At 42.7% G+C, this 26,671-nt stretch overlaps 1 protein-coding gene across 1 annotated transcript in view; it reads right to left on the bottom strand.

The window, feature by feature from the left end:
• cplx4a (complexin 4a) overlaps positions 1 to 26,360 on the bottom strand; it is an 84,240-nt gene extending 57,880 nt beyond the window's left edge. The window contains exon 1 of the mRNA XM_041198200.1: positions 26,194 to 26,360. Coding sequence (XP_041054134.1) covers positions 26,194 to 26,360 — 167 coding nt within the window. The remainder of the gene's footprint in view (positions 1 to 26,193) is intronic.
• Positions 26,361 to 26,671: the final 311 nt, after the last annotated feature.

Here is a 26,671-nt window from a genome sequence, read left to right as displayed (position 1 = left end):
CCCCTTTACTTCCCCTCTTCTCACCATCCAAGGGCCCAAATACTCCTTTCAAGTGAAGCAGCATTTCACTTGCACTTCCCTCAATTTAGTTTACTGCATTCATTGCGCCCAATGCGGTCTCCTCTACATTGGAGAGACCAAACGCAAACTGGGTGACCGCTTTGCAGAACTCCTTCGGTCTGTCCACAAGCATGACCCCCCAGACCTCCCTGTCGCTTGCCATTTTAACACTCCACCCTGTTCTCATGCCCACATGTCTGTCCTTGGCCTGCTGCAATGTTCCAGTGAAGCTCAACGCAAACTGGAGGAACAGCACCTCATCTTCTGACTAGGCACTTTACAGCCTTCCGGACTGAATATTGAGTTCAACAATTTTAGATCATGAACTCTTTCCTCTACCCCCACCCCCTTTTCGATCCCCCCCCACCAATTTTTTTTCCAATAATTTATATAGATTTTTCTTTTCCCACCTATTTCCATGATTTTTAAATGTATTTCCATCCATTGTTTTATCTCTACCTTTTAGCCTATTTCGATCCCTTCCCTTCACCCCGCCCCACCTCCACTAGGGCTATCTGTACCTTGCTTGTCCTGCTTTCTACCCTTAATTAGCACATTCCTTAGATAATATCACCACCTTCAACACCTCTTTGTCCTTTTGTCTATGACATCTTTTGGCTATCTCCACCTCGCACTGGCCCTCTATCCAGTTCTACCCCACCGCCGACCCCCCCTTAAAACAGCTTATATTTCACCTCTTTTCGATTTTTACTTTGTTCTGTTGAAGAATCATATGGACCCGAAACGTTAACTGTGTTCCTCTCTGCAGATGCTGCCAGACCTGCTGAGTTTTTCCAGGTATATTTATTTTTATACAAGTAAGGATGTTTTGCTAAAGATGTACAGGGTATTATTGAGACCACACCTGGAGTTCTGTGTACAGTATTGTTCTCCTTATTTAAAAAAGGATATAAATGCATTAGAAGCAGTTCAGAGAAGGTTCACATGACTGACACCTGAGATTGGGGGGGGTGGGGGGGGTTATCTTATGAGGAAAGGTTCAACAGGCTGGGCCTGAGTTTAGAAGAATGAGAAGTAATCTTATTAAAACATATAAGGTCCTGAGGTGACTTGACAAGGTGGATGCTGAAAGGATGTTTCCCCTTGTGGAGAGACTAGAACTAGAAGACTCAGCTTAAAAATATGTTGTCCCCATTTAAAACACAGCGGAGGAGAATTTTTTCTCTCAGAAGGTCGTGAGTCTTTGGAAATCTCTTCCTTGGAGAATGGTAAAGGTAGGGTCATTGAATATTTTTAAGGCCAAGTTAGATAGATTCTTAACTGATAAGAGAGTCAAAGGGTTTAGGGAGTAGTTGGGAAATTGGAGTTGAGAACATAATCAGATCAGCCATGATGTTATTGAATGGTGGAGCAGGCTTGAGGTATCAAATGGCCCACTCCTGCTCCTAATTCATATGTTCCTATGTTCGAATGGTCGTATGTCCAGGAACGGATAAGCACAAGGTTCCTTCCAAAACCATCTCTATCTGCGTTCCAGTGATACGTGTTCTACGTCACTGATGGAGTATATTAGCTTTCAGCTAATAACTATCAGTTAATAGCTATTAACCCTTTATATGACACTATCATACTCCTTGCAATAAAGACCAATAATCCATTTGCATTCCTAACTCCAGACTTGCTGAGTTCTTCCAGCACTTTTTGTTCGAATGTCTTGCTATATAAGGACATGGACTGCTTCGGTATCTGAGGAGTCATAAATGGTACTGATCACTGTGCAATCACAGAGACAGTGGCATAGTGGTAATGTCACTGGATAAGTAATCTGACAATAAGGTTGACATTCAAATCCCACCACAACAGCTGATGGAATTCAGTTCATATCTGGAATTGAAAGCTAGTCTCAGTAAGCTCTGAATAACTGATTAGCATTTATGCTCTTTGGTAGACTTGGTCAGGTGGACTGACATTTTCATATTTATTTACCCTAACTGATAGTCCTTGCTGCATATATAGCTTAAAAATCCGATATCTACTTTCCTTGACGCATAATCCTTTTTTGTAAACCGCTTAAAGCTTTTTCTCCACTAAGCCTAGTTCTTGTCAATCTCTGATTTCTTAAAATGTTTGTCAGAACCTATCCATAAACTGCCTTCAGCTTACTAATTATTTGGCCCAGATTTTGCTGTAATAATGACAGCAAAACTATCAGCATTCACCACCATAATTCTGAAAGTGAAAGTAACTTCTGGAACTTACACATGCGCGGTTAAATGTAGAAATCCAAAAATTACAGTCAGTGATTCTATGCTTCTCCATAGGGTGCACTGTTTTAGTCCCACAGTGTGCAAACAATTAGAAATCACTGAATTGATGAGAACTTGCTGCTTTGCACTATTAGTCTCACTATAAAAACCCTTGAAAAATATTACATTTTTCTAAATGATGTAACTAGGATTTTAACAGTGTACTAAATCCATAATTAGTTCCAAACAGTTCACAGGCTCTGGAAAACTAATTTTATATTTGTGGAATGCCAAATGTCTCCATTATTACATATTTAAAAAGTCTTCCACATATCTTTAAATAATATTTTTTAAAAGGATTTTAAAAATAATATTTCTGCTTCTATATGTCCCAATCTTTATTTCATTCTCTGTAAACTTATATTAAAAAGTGAAGGGTAATCAGCACTTTTAACTTGCTGGTTTGCTGTCTGTGAGAATACTTCAACATGGTTGGCTGCTTATCCTGATCATTGCTAGATGCCTAAGAAATCTCTTGATTTGGTGTTAGATTCAATCTAATTTTGGGAAAGAGGAAATCTGTGCCACAGAGTTTATTAGATCTTTGTGGGAAACTTTCTTCAAGATCAGTGGTGAGTGCTGTTATTTTGTCGCTACATGTAAAATCCAGTTAACCTCTGTAATTATTAATTTCATCTCCAGCTTTAGTATTTGTGTTCTCTTCAGTATCAAAATCCTTTGACAAGGAACATTTAATTTTCTTTATATTCCTTATATAAAGAACATAGACATGTTGGTGGATTGGGCAGACAAGTGGCAGATGAAGTTCAATGCAGAGAAGTGTGAGGTGATTCATTTTGGCAGGAAAAATATGGTGAGATAAAATAAAGGGAAAACCTCTAAAGGAGATGCAAGAACAGAAGGACCTCATCGGTCATTGAAGATGGCAGGGCCTGTTGAGAGAGCAGTTATAAACCATATAGTATTTTAGGTTTTGTTAATATGGGCATTGAGTACGAGAGTAAGGAGGTCATGTTGAACTTGTATAAGACACTAGTTAGGCTTCATCTGGAGTACTGCTTCCAGTTCTGGCTGCCATACTTGAGGAAGGATGTGAAGTCATTGGAGAGAGTACAGAGGAGATTCACAAGAATGATTCACAGGGTGAATAACTGTAGCTATGAGGATAGATTGGAGAGGTTGGGACTCTTTTCCTTTGAGGAAAGAAGGCTGAGAGGAGACTTGATAGAGGTATTCAAGATCCTGAGGGGCATGGACAGGGTAAATAGTGAGAATTTTTTCCCACTCAAGAGAACATCAAGAACTAGAGGGTACAAATTAAAAATAATTGGCAAAAGGAATAAATGTGTTGTGAATAAAATGTTTTCACCCAAAGGGTGATTGGAGTCTGGAACAAACTTCCTGAAGGGGTGATGGAGGCAGGTTTGATCGAGGTATTCAAAAGGGAATTGGATTGCTACCTGAAAAGAGAGAATATGCAAGGTTAGGGGATAAGGCAGGGGAGTGGGAATAGATGGAATGCTCTTTCAGAGAGCCACTGCAAACTCGATGGGCCGAATGGCCTTGTTCTGCACCGTAAAGATACTGTGAAATCACTTCTCACAATATCTCCAACCAGCTCCCCACCCCCACCAAGATTGTCTGTCTCCTCATTTCCACTGTCCTTTGATCCATCTTTATTCTATCACTTGTTGGTAGTTTATTATTCCTGTTAGCTTCAAGCCACCATCCTATTCTTGCAATCTTTCATTGCACCTTACTTCCAATCTATATTGCTGACAACTTTACTTGTCCTTTTTTTTAATAGAATGTTTAAGGCTGTAGGTAACATTTAGAACCCAAATCTCTCTCGTTCTTGTGTTGGACTTTGCAACCTCAATTTTGCATCATCGCTTTTCTTTTCTTTTTTGTATTGGCCTGAGTTAGATCCTAGGGAGGCTATTCAGACCATCATGCCTGTGGTGGTACTAGGCTAGAGTATTAGAAGAATTGAAACATACAAGATTCTGTAGGTATTGACAGGGTAGACACTGAGAGGTTGTTTCCTCTGGCTGCGGAATCTAGAATATGGGCAAATCCAAGATGTGAGAGTGACTGCCCTTGACTGCCCTTTGGAAGAAAACTCTCTGCTGGTTGGAATCATGCCTAGCACAAAGGAAGATGGTTGTGTTTATTGGAGGTCAGTCATCTCAGTTCCAGGACATGACTGCAGGAGTTCCTCAGGGTAGTGTCCTCTGCCCAACCATTCCGTGAATTGTCTTCAGCTGCTTCAACAATGACCTTCCAATATAAGGTCAGAAGTGTGGATGCTCGCTGATGATTGCGCAAGGGGAGGTGGTGGCATAGTGATATTGTCACTGGACTGGTGTTCCTGAGACTCAGGGTAATGCTCTGGGGACCTGGGTTCAAATTCAATAAAAAAGCCTGGAATTAAAAGTCAGATGATGATCATGAAACCATTGTTGTTAAAAACCCATCTGGTTCACTAGTACCCTCAAGGGAAGGAATAAAATTAGGGTAATTTTATTAGGTGATTTCAAGTTTCCCAACATTAATTGGGATAGACATAGTTTTGAGGGCTTGGATGGAGTGGATTTCTTGAAATATGCACAGGAGAAGGTTTTAGGTCAATATGTAGAGGGTCCAACAAGGGATGGCGCAGTGCTGGACCTAATTCTGGGGAATGAAGCTGGACAAATGGCTGAGGTGGTGGTAGGGGAGCATTTTAGTGATAGCAACCATAACATGGCACAATTTAAGTTTGTTTTAGACAAAGAAATAGACAAGTTGCAAAAAATGTTTTAGATTGGGGGACAGTGGATTTTAGAAAATGAGGCAGGATCTGGCCAAGGTAGACTGGGCACAGCTACTTATGGGGAAATCTACAGAGGAGCAGGAGCATTCAAAAAGCAAATGGGGAGGGCACAGGCTCAACGTGTTCCCTCTAGGGTGATAGGAAGGAGTAACAAGCCCAGAGAACCATGGATGACCAGAGATATTGAGGTTATAGAGAGGGAAATGAGAGGCTTTTAGCAGGTACAAGGGAAGCAAATCAGCAGAGGCTTTAGTGGAGTACAGAAAGTGTAGGGTGGAGCTTAAGAAAGCAAGAGAGCAAAGAGGGGATATGAGAAAGCTCTGGCTGGTAAAAGTAGGGAAAATCCTATGATATTCTGCAAGTATATCAATGAGAAGAGGATAACCAGGGAAAGAGTAGGCCCCATAAAGGACCAAGTGGGCAATATATGGGTGGAGCCAGAAGACATCACTAGAGTGTTGAATGAATACTTCTCATCTGTCTTCATCCAAGAGAATGAGGATGAAGGTATCGAACTCGGGGAGGGAGACTGTGAGGTTCTTAAGCAAATTGATATAGGGAGTGATAAGCTATTGGAGGTGTTGGCAGGCTTAAAAGTGGACAAATCTCCAGGTCCGGATGATTTGTGTCCCAGACTGCTGAGGGAGGCAAGGGAGGAGATCGCAGGGGCTCTGACCCAAATCTTTAATTCCTTTCTGGCCACGGGGGAGGTGCCAGAGGACTGGAGAACAGCTAATGTGGTTCTGCTATTTAAGAAGGGTTGTAAAGATAATTCAGGGAACTACAGGCCAATGAGTCTCACGTCAGTGGTAGGGAAACCATTGGAGAAAATTCTGAAGGAAAGTATCTATCTCCACTTGGAGAGGCAAGGTTTGATCAGGGATAGTCAGCAGATAGTCATGCCTAACAAATTTGATTGAATTTTTTGAGGAGGTGACCAGGTGTGTAGATGAGGGTAGTGCAGTTGATGTAGTTTATACGGATTTCAGCAAAGCCTTTGACAAGGTCCCAATGGGAGACTTATAAAGAAGGCAAATGCACAAGGGATACAGGGTAATTTGATAAGGTGGATTCAAAATTGGCTTAGCTGTAGGAGACAGAGGGTGATGACAGAAGGATGCTTTAATGACTGGAAGCCAGTGTCCAGTGGCATACCACAGGGAACTGTGCTGGGTCCCCTATTATTTGTCATTTATATAAATGACATAGATGACTATGTGGGGGGTAGGATTAGTAAGTTTGCAGATGACACAAAGATTGGCTGGGTAGTTAACAGTGAGGGTGAGTGTCTTGGGCTACAGGAAGATATAGACTGGATGGTCAAATGGGCAGATAAGTGGCAGATGGAATTTAACTCTGAAAAGTGTGATGTGATACACTTTGGAAGGAGTAATTTGACAAGGAAGAATTCAATGAATGGCATGACACTAGGAAGTTCTGAGGAACAAAGGAACCTTCGTGTGTGTGTCCATAGATTTCTGAAGGCGGAGGGGCATGTTAGTAGGGTGGTGAAAAAGGCATATGGGACATTTGCCTTTATCAATCGAGGCATAGATTACAAAAGTAGGGAGTTCATGTTGGAGTTGTATAGAACTTATATAAAACCTATATAGAACTTATATATCCTTGGTGAGGCCACAGCTGGAGTACTGTGTACAGTTCTGGTCACCACATTATAGGAAGGATATGATTGCACTGGAGGGGGTGCAAAGGAGATTCACCAGGATGTTGCCTGGGATGAAACATTTAAGTTATGAAGGGAGGTTGGATAGGCTTGGGTTGTTTTCGTTGGAGCAGAGAAGACTTAGGGGCAACCTGATTGAGGTGTACAAGATTATGAGGGGCATGGACAGGGTGGATAGGGATAAGCTCTTCCCCTTAATTGAAGGGTCAGTCACAAGGGGACATAAGTTCAAGGTGAGGGGCAGGTGGTTTGGGGGAATGTGAGGAAAAACTTTTTTACTCAAAGGGTGGTGACGGTCTGGAATGCAATGCCTGGCAGGGTGGTGGAGGCAGGTTGCCTCACATCCTTTAAAAATTACCTGGATGAGCATTTGGCACGTCATAACATTCAAGGCTATGGGCCAAGTGCTGGTAAATGGGATTAAGTAGATAGGTCAGGTGTTTCTCACGTGTCAGTGCAGACTCGATGGGCTGAAGGGCTTCTAATGCACTGTGTGATTCTATGATTCTTTGAAATCTGCTGTCCTTACCTGGTCTGGCCTACATGTAACTCCAGATGCAGCATGGTTGACTCTTAAAAATGCTCTTTGAACAAGGGCAATTAGGGATGGGCAATAAATGCTGGCCTAGCCAGCGACCCTCACATCCCATGAATAAATTTTTTAAAATGTTCAGCACCATTCACAACTCCTCAGATACTGAAGCAGTCCAAATCCAAATGCAGAAAGACCTGGACAATATCCAGGCTTGGACTGACAAGTGGAAGTAACATTCACACCACACAATGCCAAACTGCCAGACAATGACCATCTCCAACAAGTGATAATCTAACCATCGCCCCTTGACATTCAATAGCATCACCATCACTGAACCCCCCACTATCAACATCCTGGGGGTTACCAGAAACTGAACTGGACTAGCCATATAAATACTGTGGCTACAAGAGTAGGTCAGATGCTAGGAATCGTGCAATGAGTAACTCACCTCCTGACCCTCCAAAGCCTGTCCACCATCTATAAGTCAGTAGTGTTATGGAATACTCCCCACTTGCCTGGATGAGTGCAGCTTCCGCTACATTCAAGAAGCTTGACAACATTCAGGACAAACAGCCCGCTTGATTGCCATCATATCCACAAACATTCACTCCCTCCACGACCGACACACAATAGCAGTAGTGTGTACCAGCTACAAGCTGCACTGCAGGAATTCACCAAGGCTCCTTAGAGAGCACCTTCCAAACTCACGACCACTACCATCTGGAAGGACAAGGGCAGCAAATAGATGGGAACACCATCACCTGGAAGTTCCCCTCCAAGTCACTCATCATCCTGACTTGGAAATATATCTCCGTTCTTTTACTGTCGCTGGGTCAAAATCCTGGTACTTCTTTCCTAACAGCACTGTGGGTGTACCTACACCATATGGACCGCAGCGGCTCAGGAAGGCAGCTCACTACCAACTTCTCAAGGGCAACTAGGGATGGACAATAAATGCTAGCCCAGCCAGCAAAGCCCACATCCCACTAATGTCTAAAAAAAACTTAGATCGATAGACCTTTGAGCTATCAAGGAACCAAAGGTTAAGAGATGTGGGCAGGAAAGTAAAGTTGAGGTGGAAAATCAGCCATTGAATGGCAGAGCAAGCCTGAAGGGCTGAATGGTCTACTGCTCATATTTGTTAAGCTCTTATTATATCCTTGTTCCACTGCCATGTTATCATCCTATAGTTATGTACATTATCTGCTTCAAATTTTTATCATCTTTTAAAATATGCAATGGTCTCAACTCCAGTGGCATAGCTTTCACTACTCTAACATTAGGTTAGGTTTTCCTAGCCTTTCTCCTAATCCTTACACTAACAATGTAAAATTGATAATCCTTCATCACGCCAACAGTAAAATACTGGTGTAAAATAGTTCAGTAGTGCTTCTCAAAATTTTTCCCACTGTGACCCCATTTTAATACTTAAAAATTGGTGCAACTCTAGGGTGAGAGGGCAGGTTGGTGGGGTGGGGGAGAGTTGTTGAGTGGACAGTACAGGGAGGGACTTGTTGAGCAGCGTGGAGGGAGAGTTTTAGATCAGTGGGGGGTTGTGGAGAAGGGGCCAATGGTTTTGTCTGCCACTATTTTGAAAACTCTGATGGGGCCTTGGAGCTAGTGTAACGGAGCCTTGGTGCCGATCCTAGGGCTGTACCGCCAGAGTCTCTGCTCAACAGTTACCATTGCTGCCTCTGAGTTTGCGATGCCAAATGATCATCGAGCTCATGACCCGTAGTTTGGGAAGCACTGCTGTAGACTGATACCTCACTGGTATTCACCACAAGGAACCAGTTTAAGAATGCCACTTTCTCAGAGGATGCCTGCAACACCGTTCTCTTCTTACCAGATGGCTGCCCACTTACTATCCTCCTGAGGTCTCTGTTGCTGAGGGATGATCACCCCCTGTTCCAGAAAACTCTCAGCCCCCATATACCCTGCAGTGACTTAGCTGCTCCTCAAGCTCAGAAACCTTGAGCTTGAGTTTGAGCATCGGGATGTACCCCCTGACCACCTGCAGTATTCTGAAAGAGTTACAGTCAGACACACACACCTTTCACATTTTTGGCTGCTTACATTGCTTAATTATTTGTATCACTTCTTGTAAAGCATCGTTATACTACACCGCAGCCCCAAATCGCACTGCTAACTTCCAAGTCACTGTCTGCCTATGGACACCGGTTCTGCTTACTGGCACCTGAATTTTATTATTATGGGATCTTTGCTAATGTTAAGTGTCAAAAGCTAAAATGGGGTTACAGAGTTTCAAATATGTGGTAATAACCTAAAACTCGCTACCTGTGAAGATGTTGGAAGCAGAGACCATTAATGATTTCAAAGAAAAGTGGATGGGCATTTGAAGGAAATAAAATTGCAGGACTTCGGGAATAGAGCAGAGAAATGAGGCTGATAGGATTGCTCTACAGTGATTGATGGGCAGAATGGCCTCCTTCTCTGCATGTTCAGAGCCAAAGTGTTACAAAGCTATCTTCCAGAGAGGCCACAAATCTGTTTCTTGCACCGATTATGCTGATGAGGCCTGAAGAGCAGTTATTTCTTATTGATCCTACTACCAGAATAAATAAAAAGGAAATACTAGAAATACTCAGCAGGTCAGGCAGCAATTATGGAATGAAACACAGTTTACATTTCAGGTTGATGATCCTTCATCAGAACTGAGGACAGATGGGAATGTAATAGGTTTTTAGCAAGTGGAAAGGGGCGGAGAAAATAAGGAACTAAAGGGATGGGGTAGAGGGCAGGAGAGATTCAATGACTAAAGGTTTCATGGCACAAAAGCCAAATGAGTGGTAATGAGTACCTTAAAGAAACAAAAGATGTGTCTAGATGATGTGTAATAGCTGGAAGGCCCGAATGTCAAATAAAAGAATAAAGAAAGAAACCAGAAAGAAAATAAACAAACAAAAAAAAACACAAAATAAAATGAAGGCAGAGGCTATGATCTAAACTTGTTGAACTCAACGTTGAGACAGCTGTAGAATGCTGAGTCACAGAGATGCTGTTTCCCAGGCTTGCGCTGAGCTTCATTGGATCACTGCAGCAAGCCAAGGACAGAAATGTCAGGATGGGAACAAGGTGGATGATAAAATGAGAAGAGGCAGGAAGCTCAGGGTCATGCTTGTGGACTGAACAGAGGTGTCCCACAAAGCAGTTACCCAGCCTCCGTTTGGTGTCTCAAATATAGGGAAGACCACATCGTGAGCAGTGAATACAGCATATCAAATTGAATGAAGTACAAGGAAATCATTGTTTCACTTGGAAAACTACTATTGGATATTTTCATTCCTTTAAAATAGGGGTTATTAGAGAACTTAGGACCTCCAACTTTGAACAAAACTATCTCTTTATCACTGCAATTAAAAGTTCATGTAATATCACATCAGATTGTGTAGGATCCTATCCCTATTGCAAACAACTTTTTCTTTGCCAAGATTAATTTGTACCTTTTTGGAGTGGACAGTGAAAGTAAGCTTCTCCTCAGAAACATGCTTTTATTTCTATCATTTATACGGTATCAGGATTATAAGCTTATATAAGGACTCACAGTGTAGTAGTATTAAAATGTTCATGACAAAACCCATGCAAAGTAAAGCTGATCTGAACCAATGAGCTAAAGTTTAATATGAGACCTTATGGCAAAATTGAGTCAACAAGCAGAAGATCTGAATTTCTGGATTATTCAAAATTAATTAGATGCATTGTTTTTTTAAAAATTAATTTAGATGCATTATTTATCATCTCTTTAGCTAATATATTTCTTGTCTCTCTATTTATGGTTAGTTGCCTTTGTCTGTGGTGATGTCATGCTATAAATCCATCTAACCAATCAAATTACAGAATTTCTGATCGCGATACCTGCCATGGGGAAAGGAACGAGCCCCAATTCATCTAAATTCATGAGAAAGACCACTGGAAATAAGCTGCAATATTCCTTTAAAAATAAAGGCTGATTTTTGAAATAATGTGTCCTTTTGGTAAGATTAATTTATCAAATGGCATCAACAGATGTGATTTGCAGATCAAGGCAGTAGGAATGGACAGGTACAAGTTTACTTCCAGACCAGGCAGGAATCAAATTTGACATCAAGCAGGTGAACTGATGGAAGAATTCATCTTCAATTTTCCTAATTTTAAGGATAATAAAATGTCACCTGATTTTATGTGTCATCACATTATAATGGAGACACCAATATTTCCTTGACCCAGTCTCACATGAATATGAAAATGTGATTATCGGCTGCTCATGGCAATGGTTGGCATTCTCTCCTCTGAGTCAGAAGGCTGTAGGTTCAAGTTCCTGAACACAAAATCAAGGCTCACACTCCAATGCTGCACTAAGGCAGCATGGCACTGTTGGAGATGTGTCTATTGTCTAAACTGAGACCCTGTTTGCTCTCTCAGGTAGATGTAAAAGATCCTGTGGCTCACAAAGAAGACTAGAGGATTTCAACCTGGTTCCTGGTCAATATATTTCCCTCAACCAACATCGCTGAAAAATAGATTATGTGGTCATTATCATATTGATGTTTATGCAATCTTACTTCTTTAATTCATTCATTGCTGACAAGACCAGCATTTATTGTTCATCCCTAATTACCCTTTAATGAAGGCATTCACAAGATGTTTTAGGCAGGGAATTCCAGGATTTTGACCCACCAAGGGTGAAGAAATGGTAATATATTTCAAAGTCAGCAGGGTATGTCACTTGAAGAGGAATGTGGAGGTGGTAGTGTTCCCAAGTGCTTGCTGGTCTTGGCCAGGATTTTATGTAAATAGTCAAAGAGTGGAAGGCATATGACACTTACACTCCCAACCTGATCCCCAATCGCATCAAAATCTCATGCCAGCTGGCCAATTAACTGCCAACCAACCAAGCCAACTATTCAGTCGTTAAATGTGGGTAATAAGATGGTGGCTGCAGCCCAGCTGATGCCAAGGGATGTCTTGGTGCCATCTTTAAAGGGTTACCAACATTGGAACATATTTGAAAGCATCCTACATTCCAGCCAGCATCCTTTCAAGGCCTCTTGCAGTCCAACCAGTATCCTCTGAACATCCAGCCAGCAGGGCAGCCCTGACAGTGGGAGAAGGCCAAGAGGTCAGCGAAGCAAGCATTGTGGAGGCCTACAGCAATAGGTGCTTGTTGGCATGGCGCTTGAAGGAAATAATTGTGCAGGGCCCCTGGGGACCAAGCATGGGAGCGGGACTGACTGTATTGGTTGAAGGGTCAAATGGACTTCTTCTGTACTGTAAATGCCTCTATAATTCAGTGATGGTAATGCTGTTGAATGTCATGGGACATTCTCTTTTTGAAGATGGCCATTGCCTGGCAATTGTGCCACATGAATGTTACTTGCTATCAGCCCAGGCTGGAATGTTGTCCATGTCAATGGGCACAATGGTTTCGTATCTGAGGAGTTGCAAATGAAACTGTACGCTGTAATTCATCAGCAAATATCCCCACTTCTGACCTTATGATGGAAGGAAGGTAATTGACAAAGCAACTGATGATTTTTGGAGCAAGTCCTGTTCTGAGGAAGACCTGCAATGACATCCTGGGGTTGAGATGATCGGCCTCCAACAGCCACAACCATCTTCCTATTATGTGGTACTTTATCAAACGCCTTTTGAAAGTTCACATATACATCATCAACTGCACTGCCCTGCACCTTCTGTTAATGCATCAAAGCACTCTGCTTTTACAAAATCCATGCTGGTTCTCCTATGTTAGTCCATGCTTGTCCAAGTGTTATTTAATTTTCTCTCGGATTATTGTTTCTAACAGCTTGCCCACCAGCAGTGTTCAACTTTCTTTCTTGTGGGGATGTGCCTAGACTGTACCAGCTCCTCTTTAAAGGCTGTCCATTACTACATTACATTTTTATCTGCCAATTCTTGACTCCAATTTACCTGGGCCTGAAGCCTCCTCAATTCAATGGGTAGAATTTTACGCACCCCACTTTTGCCAACCACCACCCCCACCAACACCAACCCCCCCACCCCCCAACCCCCACCTCACCCCCACTTGGGACCAGGCTGGCAGGCGAAGGGCCCATAAAATCAGCTTCCACAGCAGAGGCACTGTGACCATCACCTACCCACTTGCTATTTTATCAGCAGTAAGGGAGGCATCGATGGCGCACCCACCCTCAGGCCAATGGAGACCCAGAAATGGCAAATTACTCACAACTTAAGGATCTTTTCCCACTGCTGCTGATAGTTTACCAGCAGCAGCAAGTCTCCAAGTATGTGAAACCTGGCAGCCTTGTTGCCACTGGCTTGGCACTCCTTCCTGTTTGGGCACAGGAGGCCCTCCCCATGATACTTCCCCCCATTCCACCTCATGTTCCCCTCAACGCTTTCCAAAATCCAGTCCTCCAATCCCCTCACTGGGATCTGTCAGGCTGACCCCAGTGGAAGACCTTACTGGCTGGTAGCTCTAGGAGGCAGGATTTCCTCTCAGATGAGGGTAGAAGTCTCACCCTGAGCCAATTACTGACCCGATGGCGGTAAAATTGGCTTAGGGCTTCCGGGCCAAATGGATGCAGGCTTGCCCTTGACTTTTCAGCAAGGACACAGGACTCCTCCTGTCATAAAATTCAACCCAATGAAACTTGCCCTCTTCTTTTTAGCTAGCATGTGGTTCAGGATAACGGCAACAGTGCAGGTTTGATTCCCATTCCAGCTGAGGTAGTCTTGAGACCTGCCTCCTCTGGCCCTGAGAGTGGAAGGCAATGGCAAGCCAGCACTGACAAAAACTGCCCTGAAAACAGCTCAGGATGAAGCATTAGCAAACAACAAGCCAAGGACCTGCCTTTGAGCAGAGCACATATCGAGTGGAAAATACCCAAGTAGGTTATCATTCCTTCATTTTTTTCTTGTCTCCAACCAATAGGTCCTGGCTTGATTCCTCCAGGACAATCATTCATTCTAACACTGAAATATTTTCTTTAATCAAAACTGCTAGTCTCCTATTTTAACTTTCCTATTTTTCCTTGTACCCAGGAATATTAAGCATCCAAACCTCACCTTTTTTGAGTGAGGAAAAATAGGGAACAGAAAAAAACAAGCTTAATCACGGTGGCCTAGAAAACAATGAAAGAAATTCTTTTATCAAGAACTGAAAAGGCTAAGACCTGACACCTGGATAAACGTTACTGATTTGGGTTTATTCTTGGCAGATTCACTCACTATTACTGTTGTAGGATGGCTGAGTTGTGCTATTAATGATAGAGTTGATCAATAGACACTTCTTGGGTGGAAACCTTAAGTTTATTTAGAATATACCAAGCAGCAAGGACACTTGTGCTTTCAACTCCAACTCTATCTCTACACTGACTGCTGAGGTAGCCCATGCTACTCTCCTATTGGTTACTACAGATCATGTGAGCTTGCCTAACACGTATTATTCTTAAAGGTACATTACACACTAAATAAAACCAAAATTACTACAATTACAGTAAGATCTTTTTTGTCAGTTTCTTTTCCTACAATATTCATTTTTATTGCATTACTGAGTGAAACACTCATTTGTTTTAAATTACTTATGGTTCTAAACAGTGGACCCATGCTCATCACAAACTTGGTTCATGCTGCTGAAACCTCAATGAACTTAACAATCATTTAAAACTTTTAACCTATTATTCAAATGTAATTACTGAAGTTATGTTAACTCAATAAACCACTCAGTTCAGTTACTGATCTCTAAGGGATAATATTAGATAGAGGAGGAGAGAATGCAAAATATTTCTAGGTAGTCTAATGGGATAAATTAAACAGGGATTCCAGAGCATTTGGCTGATCACATTTAGTGGAAATCATATTTAATTAAGGCATTTTTTTTTCAGTTTTCCTGCTACATACATGCAAGTATTTCAATTAATTCACATATAGTTGATTTATCACTGAATTATACAACAATTATAAATCAAGAAAATCCATGGTTGTTCTGCCGCATTTGCAGCATAATTTTGTTGGGGTCTGCTGCAGCAGTGGTAAATGTGGCCAGAAGGCAGCGATAGATTTAAATGTCCAGAATGACCTGTTTGGCTGTGGGGCCCACCTGAGAATCCGGACTGGAATTGTTGTCTTAATACTAAAGGAGGTGCAGAATTCTTTTTCCTTTAAATATTTTTATTGTTGACCCCTTACAAAGGCCTGATATCTATGGTGGGTGCTCCAGGTGCACCCCTAGTAGAGCAGGTGCCCACTTTTGGTATTGAAATGAAGGAACCTTCCGCACGAACTTTAAGGAATCAGCGGTGACGTCTTGCGTGGTTGCATTCCACTCCTTGGAAGGGATTATCTCCCTTATCTGGCTCAGTGACAACACCTCTGCCTCTGAGTCAGAAAGTAATGGCTTAAGTCCCAATCCAGAAACTTGAGCACAAAATTTAGGCTGGCACTCTGGTACCTGAGAAAGTGTTACACATCAAAAGTGCTATCTTTCGGATTGGGAATTAAACTGAAGCCCTATCTGTCCTAAAGTAAAAATTCACATGGACCTATTTTGAAGAAGAACAGAAATATTTGTCTTTAATATTTATCCCTCAACTAAAGTCAGTTTAAAGAAAACTTTATCTGGTCATTATCACATTGTTGTTTGTGGGATATTGCTGTGTGCAAATGGGCTGTTTTTTCCTACATTACAACAATAACAGTTCACAAGGACAAAACAACATATGAATTGGAGCAGGAATAGGCCAAATGACTCTTCAAGCCTCCTCTGATATTCAGGAAGACCATGGCTGATCTTTAACCTTAACTCCACTTTCCTGCCCAATTCCCATATCCCTTGGTTCCTTTAGGTTCGAAGAGTCTATAAATCTCAGTTGTGAATATACGCAATGGATGACTATCCACAGGCCCCTGTGGCAAAGATTCATGACCCACTGAAAAAAATGATCCTCATCTCAGACCTAAATAGCCAACCCCTTATCCTGTGACCATGCGTCTTAGTTTTAGACTCCCCAGCTGGGGGGCAACAGCCGCTCAGCATCTACCCCCTCAGAATCTTATGGGCAGAATTTTACCCTTGGTGGGCATGTGGGCCCCACCGGCTTGGCGGTGGGCGGATAGCCGCCCCCGGCCGCTGAAATGGGGCCCACCGCCATTTTGAGTGGGCGGGTCAATTAAGGCCCACCCAGCGGCCTGCCCGACAGGAAGTGCTAAGACTAAGTGCTGTCTCCGGGAGATTAGTGACAATCTAAAAAATTTTAAAAATAGAAAAATAAAAAAATTAACATGTCCCCCTCATGTGACAATGTCACACGAGATGAGACATGTTAATAAATATAACATTACATTTATTAAAGTTTTTAAGAAGGAACATGAAACCTCATCCCACCAGCGGTTGAGATTTCTTGTATTATCAGAAGCCCGCTGGAGCTCCTGGCCTGCCCACCAACCTTAAGGTTGGACGTGCAGGTCCTTTAATTACTTTAAGTACCCTGTCAATGGCCTCAATTGGCCATTGACAGGTCGGCGGGCGGATAGCTGATTTCGCTGTCCACCCACCTTCCTGAAAATTTAAAGGGATCGGGATGACGTCAGGGGTTCCTCCCGACATCTTCCCGCATCATTTTCCCGTCAGCGAGCGGGCCCCGCCCCCAATAGCCGATGGGAAAAATCAGGCCTATAGGTTTTATTAAGATTAGAATTCTTCTAATTTCCAGAGAATACAGGCCTCAGCTAATCAATCTCTCCTCAGAGGGTACCCTCTCATGCCAAGAATCAATCTATTGAACCTTTGTTGCACCTCCTCTAAGGCAAGTTTCCTTAGGTACAGATTCACATTGCTCTAGGTGGTTTCAATTGTGGAAGGATTTCCTTAGTGTTGTACTCCAAACTCCCTGCAATAAAGGCCAACATATTGTTTCCCTCCCTAAAAGCTTGAAGGACCTGCACGTTAATTTTCTGTAATTAAAATATAAAGTGCTGGAAATACTCAGCAAATGTGGCAGCATCTATGGAGAGAGAAACAGAGTTAACATTTCGAGTTGAATGTGACATCTTCAGAACTGAAGGAAGATAGAAATAAGATGGGTTTTTAAACTATTGAAAGAGGAGTAGGGGGGTGAGAACAATTCTGGGATTGGGTAGACGGTGGGACAGATTAAATGTCAAAGATGTCATGGAATAAAAGGAAAAGAGAATGGTAATGGTTGTAGTAAAGACATAGGGTGTGGGCATCGCTGGCTGGGCCAGCATTTATTGCCTGTTGCAAATTGCACTTGAGAAGGTGGTGGTGAGCTGCCTTCTTGAACTGCTGCAGTCCACGAGGTGTAGGTACATCCACTGTGCTGTTAGGAAGGCTGTTCCAGGATTCTGATCCAGCGACTACTGCCACTGTGCGACGGTGTTGGAGGGTGTGAATGTTGAGGGTTGTGGATGGGGTGCCAATCAAACAGGCTGCTTTGTCCTGGGTGGTGCTGAACATTGTGCAAACATCAGCAAACATCTCTATTTCTGATCTTATGATGGAGGGAAGGTAATTGATGAAGCAGCTGAAGATGGTTGGGCCTAGGACATTAACCTGAGGAACTCCTGCAGTAAGACTGAGATGATTGACCTCCAACGAACACAGCCATCTTCCTTTGTGCTGATATGTCTCCAATCAGTGGATTCCCTTTGGCTCCTGTTTTGCTAGGGCTCTTTGATGCCACACTCGGTCAAATGCTGCTTTGATGTCAAGGCAGTCGTTCTCGCCTCTCTTGTTGAGTTCAGCTCTTTTGTCCATGTTTGGACAAAGGCTGTAATGAGGTCAGGAGCTGAATGATCTGGCCTAATCATATTATGATTTTCCAAGTGCTCTTTTACCAATTTTTTAATCGATTCCAACATTTTCCTGATGACTGATGTCAGGCTAACTGACCTCTAGTCCCTGTTTCCTCCCTCTCTCTCCTTTCCTAAATAGTGATATTACATTTCCTTCCAATCCACTGGAACTATTTGTGAATCTAGGAATTGTTGGAAGATCACAACTAATGCATCCATTATCCTTGTGGCCACCTCATTTAAAACCCGAGAGCATAAACCATCACGTCTAGGGGAATTGTCAGATTTGAGTCTCATTACTTTTTCAGCACTTTTTCTGTACCAATATTATTTGCAGTAAGTTCCTCACTCTCCTTTGACCCTTGTTTTCTCACTGGTTCTGATTTTTTGGTAGGAAAAAGGACACAAGTGTGGAATAGCAGCCCCAAAAGACAGGCAGGATTTGGTGGGGTGGAAGGTTAAAGTGGTTAAAAACATGAATCCTAACCCTAATCCACCCACCCACTTTAACTTTTAGCAGATGTGTGATGGGGGTGGGTGGTATTTATATTTATATTATCTTGAGGCTGCATACCTCTTACTTATCCGCTATTTCAAATGTAACCCTAGCTCCCATATGCTTTACTAACCACTCTCAATATTTCCTATCATCTTCAACGATTGATGTACATGCACCGCCAGGCCCCCTCTGTTCCTGCATATTCTTCATGTGTCATTAAGTCTATATTGCTTCTCCCCATCCCTCCTGCAAAATGCATCAGCTCATACTGCTCTATATTCAATTCCATCTTTTTTATAAATTCCTTCATGAGATGTGTCCCTCGCTGGCTAGGCCAGCATTTATTGGCCAACACGAATTGCCTTTGAGTAGGCAGTGATGAGCTGTCTTCTTGAACCGCTGCAGTCCCTGTGGTTAGGTACACACACAGTGCTGTTAGGGAGGGAGTTCCAGGATTTTGACCCAGTGACAGTGAAGGAACGGCGATATAGTTCCAAGACAGGATGGTGAGTGGTTTGGAGGGGAACTTCCAGGTGGTGGTTTTCCCATCTATCTGCTGCCCTTGTTCTTCTAGATTGTAGCAGTCATTGGTTTCGAAGGTGCTCTCTAAGGAGCTTTGGTGAATTCCCACAGTACATCTTGTAGGTGGTACACGCTGCTGCTACTGTTTGTCAGTGATGGAGGGAGTGAATGTTTGTGGATGGGGTGACAATCAGTCAGACTGCTTTGTCCTGGATGACGTCCAGCTTATTCAAAGAATCACAGAATCACAGTGCAGAAGAGACCCTTTGGCCCATCGAGTCTGCACCGACACGTAAGAAACACCTGACCTATCTACCTAATCCCATTTACCAGCACTTGACCCATAGCCTTGAATGTTATGACGTGCCAAGTGCTCATCCAGGTACTTTTTAAAGGATGTGAGGCAACCCGCCTCCACCACCCTGCCAGGCAGTGCATTCCTGACCGTTACCACCCTGTGGGTAAAAAAGTTCTGCCCCTCACCTTGAACTTTTGCCCCTTTGTGACTAACACTTCAACTAAGGGGAACAGCTGCTCCCTATCCACCCTGTCCATGCCCCTCATAATCTTGTACACCTCGATCAGGTCACCCCTCAGTCTTCTCTGCTCAAGTCTATCCAACCTCTCTTCATAACTTAAATGTTTCATCCCTGGCAACATCCTGGTGAATCTCCTCTGCACCCCCTCCAGTGCAATCACATCCTTCCTATAATGCGGCGACACTGCTGCCACTGTGGTACACACTGCTACCACTGTGTGTCAGTGGTGGAGGGAGTGAATGTTTGTGGATGGGGTGACAATCAGTCAGACTGCTTTGTCCTGGATGATGTCCAGCTTATTGCCACTTATCTGTCCATTCTGCTAACCAGTGTCCAGCTGCAGGCAATTCGTATCATCCTCACTGTTTGCCATTCTTCCAAGTTTGGTATCCTTGGCAAATTTTGAAATTTTACTCCATATTCCAAGTTCCAAGTCATACGAACATGCAAATTAGGAGCAAGAGTAGGCCACTTGGTCCCTCGAGCCTGCACTGCCATTCAATAAGGTAATGGCTGATTGGATTGTAACCTCAACACCATATTCCTGACTTCCCCCGATAACCTTTCACCCCCTTGCTTATGAAGAATCTATCGATCTCTGCTTTAAAAATATTCAAAGACTCTGCTTTCACCACCCTTTGAGGATGAGAGTTCCAAAGACTCACGACCCTCTGACAGAAAAAAATTCTCCTCGTTTTTGTCTTAAGTGGGTGACCCTTTATTTTTAAATAGCGACCCCTAATTCTAGATTCTACCACAAGAAGAAACATCCCTTCAACATTATCCCGTCAAGACCCCTCAGGATCTTATATTGTTCAATCAAGTCACCTCTTATCTTCCAAACTCCAGCAGATACAACCCTTCCTCATAAGACAACCTGCCCATTCCAGGTATTAGTTAAGTAAACCTTCTCTGAACTGTTTCCAATGCATTTACATCCTTCCTTAAATAAGGAGACCAGTACTGTACACAGTACTCTAGATGTAGTCTCACCAATGCTCTGTATAAATGAAGCATAACCTCCCTACTTTTGTATTCAATTCACCTCACAATAAACGATTACATTCTATTAGCTTTCCTAATTACTTGCCATACCTGCATATGAATGATTCATGCATTGGGAGACCCAGATCTCTCAGCATCTTTGCAACCTTCACCATTTAGATAATATGCTTCTTTTTTATTCTTCCTGCCACAATGGACAATTTCACACTTTCCCACATTATAGTCCATTTGCCAGATCTTGCCCACTCACTTAACCTATCTTTATCTGTTTGTAGCCTCCTTATGTACTCTCCACAACTCACTTTCCTACCTATCTTTTTGTTACCAGCAAATTTAGCAACCCTACCTTTGGTCCCTTTATCCAAATAATTCATATAAATTGTAAAAAGATAGGCTCCAGCACTGATCCTTGTGGCACACCACTCATGACATCTTATGAACCAGAAATGACCCATTTATGCCTACTGCATGTTTCTTGTTAGCTAGTCAATCTTCTATTCCTTTATATATAGCAGAGCAAGCAGTGGTCCTAGCAGTGACCCTTGGGGAACACGTCTGTCTACCACCCGACAGTCCAAAAACTAATCAGCTACCATGACTTGTTGTTGTCTATCCTTAAGCTAACTTTTTTTTTATCCAATTGGACTATAACCCTCCTATTCCATAAGCGTCAATTTTGTTAATCAGCTTTTTATGTGGTACCTTATCAAACAGTTTCTTAAAATCTGTACAGCCAACATCCACCATGTTCCCTCCTCAGCCTTCTCTGTTACTTCACCAAAAAAATTCAGTTAGATTAGTCAACCACAATTTACCTTTCACAAATCCATGTCAATTCTCTTAAATTATCTCAAACCTCTTCAAATGCCTATTGATTTTTTCCCTGGTCATATGTTCCAAAACCTTACCCACCACTCAACTGTTTTTTTATTCATCCAAGGTATGTGGGCTTCGCTGGCTAGGCCAGCATTTATTGCCCATGCCTAGTTGCCCTTAAGAAGGTGGTGGTGAGCTGCCTTCTTGAACCGCTGCAGTCCATGAGGTATAGGCACAACTACAGTGCTGTTAGGAAAGGAGTTCCAGGATATTAACCCAGCGACAGTGAAGGAACAAGTCAGCATGGTGAGTGCCTTGGAGGGGAACTTCCCGGTGGTGGTGTTCCCATCTAGCTGTTGTCCTTGTTCTTCTAGATGGTAGTGGTCGTGGGCTTGGAAGGTGCTGCATAAGAAGCCTTGGTGAAATGTCTGAAGACTGGCATCTGTGATGCTGGGGACCTCCAGAAGAAGCCAAGATGAATCATTCGCTCGGCAGTTCTGACTGAAGATAGTAGCAAATGCTTCAGCCTTATCTTTTGCACTGATGTGCCGGGCTCCCCCATCATTGAGGATTGGGATATTTGCGAAGTCTCTTCCTCCAGTGAGTTGCTAAATTGTCCACCACTATTCACAACTGGATGTAGCAGGACTGCAGAACTTAGATCTGATCCATTGGTTGTGGTATCACTTAGCCCTGTCTTTCACTAGCTGCTTATGCTGTTTGGCATTCAAGTAGTCCTGTGTTATAGCTTCACCAGGTTGACACCTCATTTTTAGGTGTACCTGATGCTGCTCCTGGCATGCCCTCCTGCACTCTTCATTGAACCAGGGTTGATCTCTGTCTTGATGGTAATGGTAAAGTGGGGGATATGCTGGGCCATGAGGTTACAGATTGTGTTCGAGTACAATTGGGCTGATGGCCCACAGTGCCTCATGAATGACCAGTCTTGAGTTGCTAGATCTATTTGAAATCTATCCCATTTAGCAGAGTGGTAGTGCCACACAACAGAGTGGAGAGTATCCTCTCTGTGAAGGCGGGACTTTGTCTCTACAACAACTGTGCGGTGGTCACTACTACCGATTCTGTCAAGGGCAGATGCATCTGCGGCAGGCAGGTTGGTGAGGATGAGGCCAAGTATGCTTTTCCCTCTTGTTGGTTCTCTCACCACCTGCCGTAAACGCAGTCTAGCAGCTCTGTCATTTAGGACTCGGCCAGCTCAGTTAGTAGTTGTGCTATCACTCTTGGTGATGGATATTGAAGTTCCCCACCCAGAGTACATTCTGCACCCTTGCCACCTTCAGTGCATCCTCCATGTGGTGTTCGACATGGAAGAGCATTGATTCATCAGCTGAGGGATGGTGGTATGACCAGATGCTATGAGATTCCCCCATAACAAGGGAAGATTGGAAGATTAAGGCAAGCCTTTCCAATTTCTCCATCCCCAATTCCTTTAGCATTGAATGGTAGCCATCCAGACCAGATGACTTACCTATGCTAAGTATAGCCAAGCTTTCCAGTACTAGTTCCTTTTCAATTTTCATACCATCCATTGCCTCCACTATCTCTGCTTGATCTACCGTTAGTTTGTCAGATTCCTCTTCCTTAGTAAACACCAATACAAAGAACTCATTAAGTATTCTAATTTTGCCCTGTGCATAAGCATATATCACCCTCTTTTCCCCTAATAGGACTTGCTCCACCACTTACTACCTGGTTACTATTTACATGCAGGTGGAAGGTTTTTGGGTACCCCTTTATGTTGACTGCCATTCTATCCCCACACTCTTTCTTTGCCAGTGTTATTTTTCTCTTCACCTCCCCCCTCAACCAATTGTATTTGAGCTGGTTCTCACTTGAAGAATTCACCTAACGTGCATCACTTGCCCTCCTTTTTTATTCCACCTTAATCTCTCTCTATTTCCACCATCATCCAAGGAGCCCTGTTTCTCACTCATTTGCCTTTCACCCTAGTTGGAATGTACCTAGTTTGTAGCTAAAGCATCTCTTCCTTAAAGATCACCCATTATTCCATTACAGTTTTTCCTGTTTTACCCTAGCTAGAACCCTTCTCATCACATTGAAATTAGCCCTCATCCCATTTAGAAGTTCCATGTTAGATTATTCCTTGCTCTTCTCCATTACTAATCTAAACTTTATAATCCAATGATCACTCCCAAGTGTTCATGCACAGATATTTGGTTCACTTGGTTCACCTCATTTTCCAGCACCAGATCCAGCAATGCCTTCTTTCTAGTTGGACTGAGAAAATACTGAACAAGGAATTTCTTTTGAATCCATTTGAGAAATTTCTTCCCCTTCCTACCATTTACATTATCCCAATCGATATATGGATAATTAAAGTCCCCCATTATTACCACTCTATAGTTCTTGCACAGCTTTATGATTTTCCTGCCGATTTGTTCCTCTACCTCTTTCTCATTATTTAGAGGCCTACGGAATTCTCCAAGTAGCGTGATCTTACCTTTTTCGCTTCTTAACTCTAACCAAATGATTCAGTCCTTGCCCCCTCAAGGACATTCCTTCTTTCTAACATTGCAATATTTTCCCTAATCAATGTTGCCAGCTCACCTACTTTTTTCCTTCTCTTTCTTTTCTGAACATTTTATATTCTTGTATTTTATGTGTGGAGTGTTCATGTGGCACAGTGGGTAGCATCCCTCCCTCTGAAGCAGACACTCTGGATTCAAGTCCCACTCCAGAGACAAAATGTTTAGCTCGGCGGGGGCGTGCCTGACCTGCTCGAGGGTGAAATGACGTATGTTGATGTTGAGCGAGTGTCCCGTCATTGCGCAGTCGCGTGATAGTTCGGCCGGCGGGTGCGCGCCGGAGTTGGCAGTGCACCCGTCGACAATTAAAAGGCCTGTTAAGGCTATTAAAGAATCAATAAAGTTAAAGTTTTCACTGACTGTCCGACTTTACGGCTGGCGGGCAGGTGAAAAGGCCAAGCGGCCTTTGCATTTTTTTGGAAACCTCATGCACAAGCGAGATGAGGTTTCCAAAAGCAAATAAAAATAAAATAAAAGTTTTAAAATTTAATTAACATGTCCCTGCTCATGTGACAGAGTCACATGAGGGGATATGTTTTATTATATTTTTTGATTCTTTATTTTTTCTTTTGAAAAGTGTTCATCTCCCTGAGGCAGCTCCGTGTCTCAGGGAGATTCTGACGTGCGCACTAATGAGCTTGCATGAAGTTCTCATTCGCCCCACTCGCCCTCCCCCCACCCCCGCCTGCACAGGCAATGCTGAGCGCTGCCGCATGCGTTTCGTGCTGGGCGGGTCTTAATTGGCCCGTCAGTATGAAATCGCCTTCCGGCCTCGATCGCGGGCGGCGGTCAGCTTCTCAACCACCCCTGCCCGCCCCTGCCGAGCCCACCCAACAAGGGCTAAATTCTGCCTCAGGGCTTGATGGTCAAGGAAGGTATATTCATAATGTGACCAAAGAGGTTGAATATCAACTTATAAACCCTTCCTACATATGCCAATGGCAGGCATTAAGAGCGGGAGAGATTCCTGATCAGCCACGTGATGGAAAAGAATTGGGACCTGTCCATAGCTTCTGGCTACAATATGCATGTAAATGTACATGTTGCCACAACAACTCAGAGTACTTGTGGGTGGATGGATCAGTTGGCTGGACAGCTGGTGTGTGTGGAGCAGAATGGTGCCAAAAGCACAGGGGGGTTCAATCTTAGTTCTGGCTGGGGTGGATTCGGGGGCTGACTTCTTGCCCTAGCCATGGAGAAGCTTGTGATGCTATGGATTGGACCTGCTTTCAGGTGGAGAACTGAAGGAGAGGATATTAAGCACCCAGTCCTCACCATTTCTAAGCCACATTTCTGTTATTGCCACTACATCATATTCTCACACCGCTATTCACCACACTTTCTCCATTGATGCACAGGCATTTTAACGCTGTCTTTGCATTCCTCATAGCCCTTCTTTGTCCAATCCCACCAAATATAACTTCAGTTTTTTTTACTGCTTAAGAAAGAGGCTTTGCAAAGCTGTCAGAGTGTAATGCTGTGGTGCTATTTTTCTTTTCCCCCACCAGCATAACAAAGGTATTTCACCAAACTTTCAAAGCTATAAAATAAAGAAAATAAATGTGCCTAATTACTATTCTTACCGAATATGTTTGAATTTCTATATGCTAAACATTCAATGCCTTTACAAAAAAATGTGCTGTTCAATTGTCATTTTGTGACACAAAAAAGCACGTCAAACACAGAAAGGCTTCTGGTGGGCAGGTAATCATGAGCATAGAAACAAAACCTTGAGCACTGGAGTACATTTTCAACCATTTAGGATACTTTTGTTGGAAATTTTATCTGAAGTTAAATAAAGTCAATTAATACGCGGTTATTCCAAAATAGTCTAAAAAAACTAACAGCTAGCACAAATCCATGAAGCTGCATGTGAAAAGATTTTTATTATTTTTTTTCTATCATCCACATACAGACATAAATAATGCTTATTAAATAAGTAATAATCTAGAATTCACAATCTAAGAAAGGGGAGTGTTAAATTTTAGGTGTAAAATTGCCTTTTAAGTTGTATATTATGCTACAAAGATCATGTCAATATTTTGTGTGGATTTATGCTGGTGTTTCTTGGATGTGACCAAAATGATAATGATTTGAGTCAGATTTATAGTCTTTGTTAAACTTACTTTTCTTCCACCACCTGCTTTTGGTATTCTTCATATTCTTCTCTAGTCATGCCTGCCGCAGCTGCAGGGTCTGAAGCACTTCCTTCTTCTTTCTTTTCTTCATCTCCACCTCCAAGTCCTAAATTCTTCACCTGCCCACTCACCATCGATTTTAGTAGAAAAGACATACTTTTATCAATATAACAATTAATCAGATATAAAGCTACAGATAGAAGATTTATATATATATATGGAAAAAATGAACAGGGGACCAGTCAGCCTGCTGGCTTTTACTTTAAACGCAGGGAGCTAGTCAAGTGCTTTTGAGAAAATGGTTTGCTTTCAGTAATCTGGATTAAACCATTGAACGCTTCAATTTTCCAGAGGCAGATGGTTCAGATCACGCTGTACATCATTATACTCCACCGTCTACTTTCAATAATATTTTCAGCTAATTTTTTCAACAGGGTCATTTCTGCAGACTCTTATTTGCTTGCTG

The sequence above is a fragment of the Carcharodon carcharias genome, chromosome 1 (assembly GCF_017639515.1).
Source record: "Carcharodon carcharias isolate sCarCar2 chromosome 1, sCarCar2.pri, whole genome shotgun sequence".
Lineage (NCBI taxonomy): Eukaryota > Metazoa > Chordata > Chondrichthyes > Lamniformes > Lamnidae > Carcharodon > Carcharodon carcharias.
The sequence above is the reverse complement of the archived record's forward strand: the minus strand, read 5'-3'. Positions and strand labels throughout refer to the sequence as shown.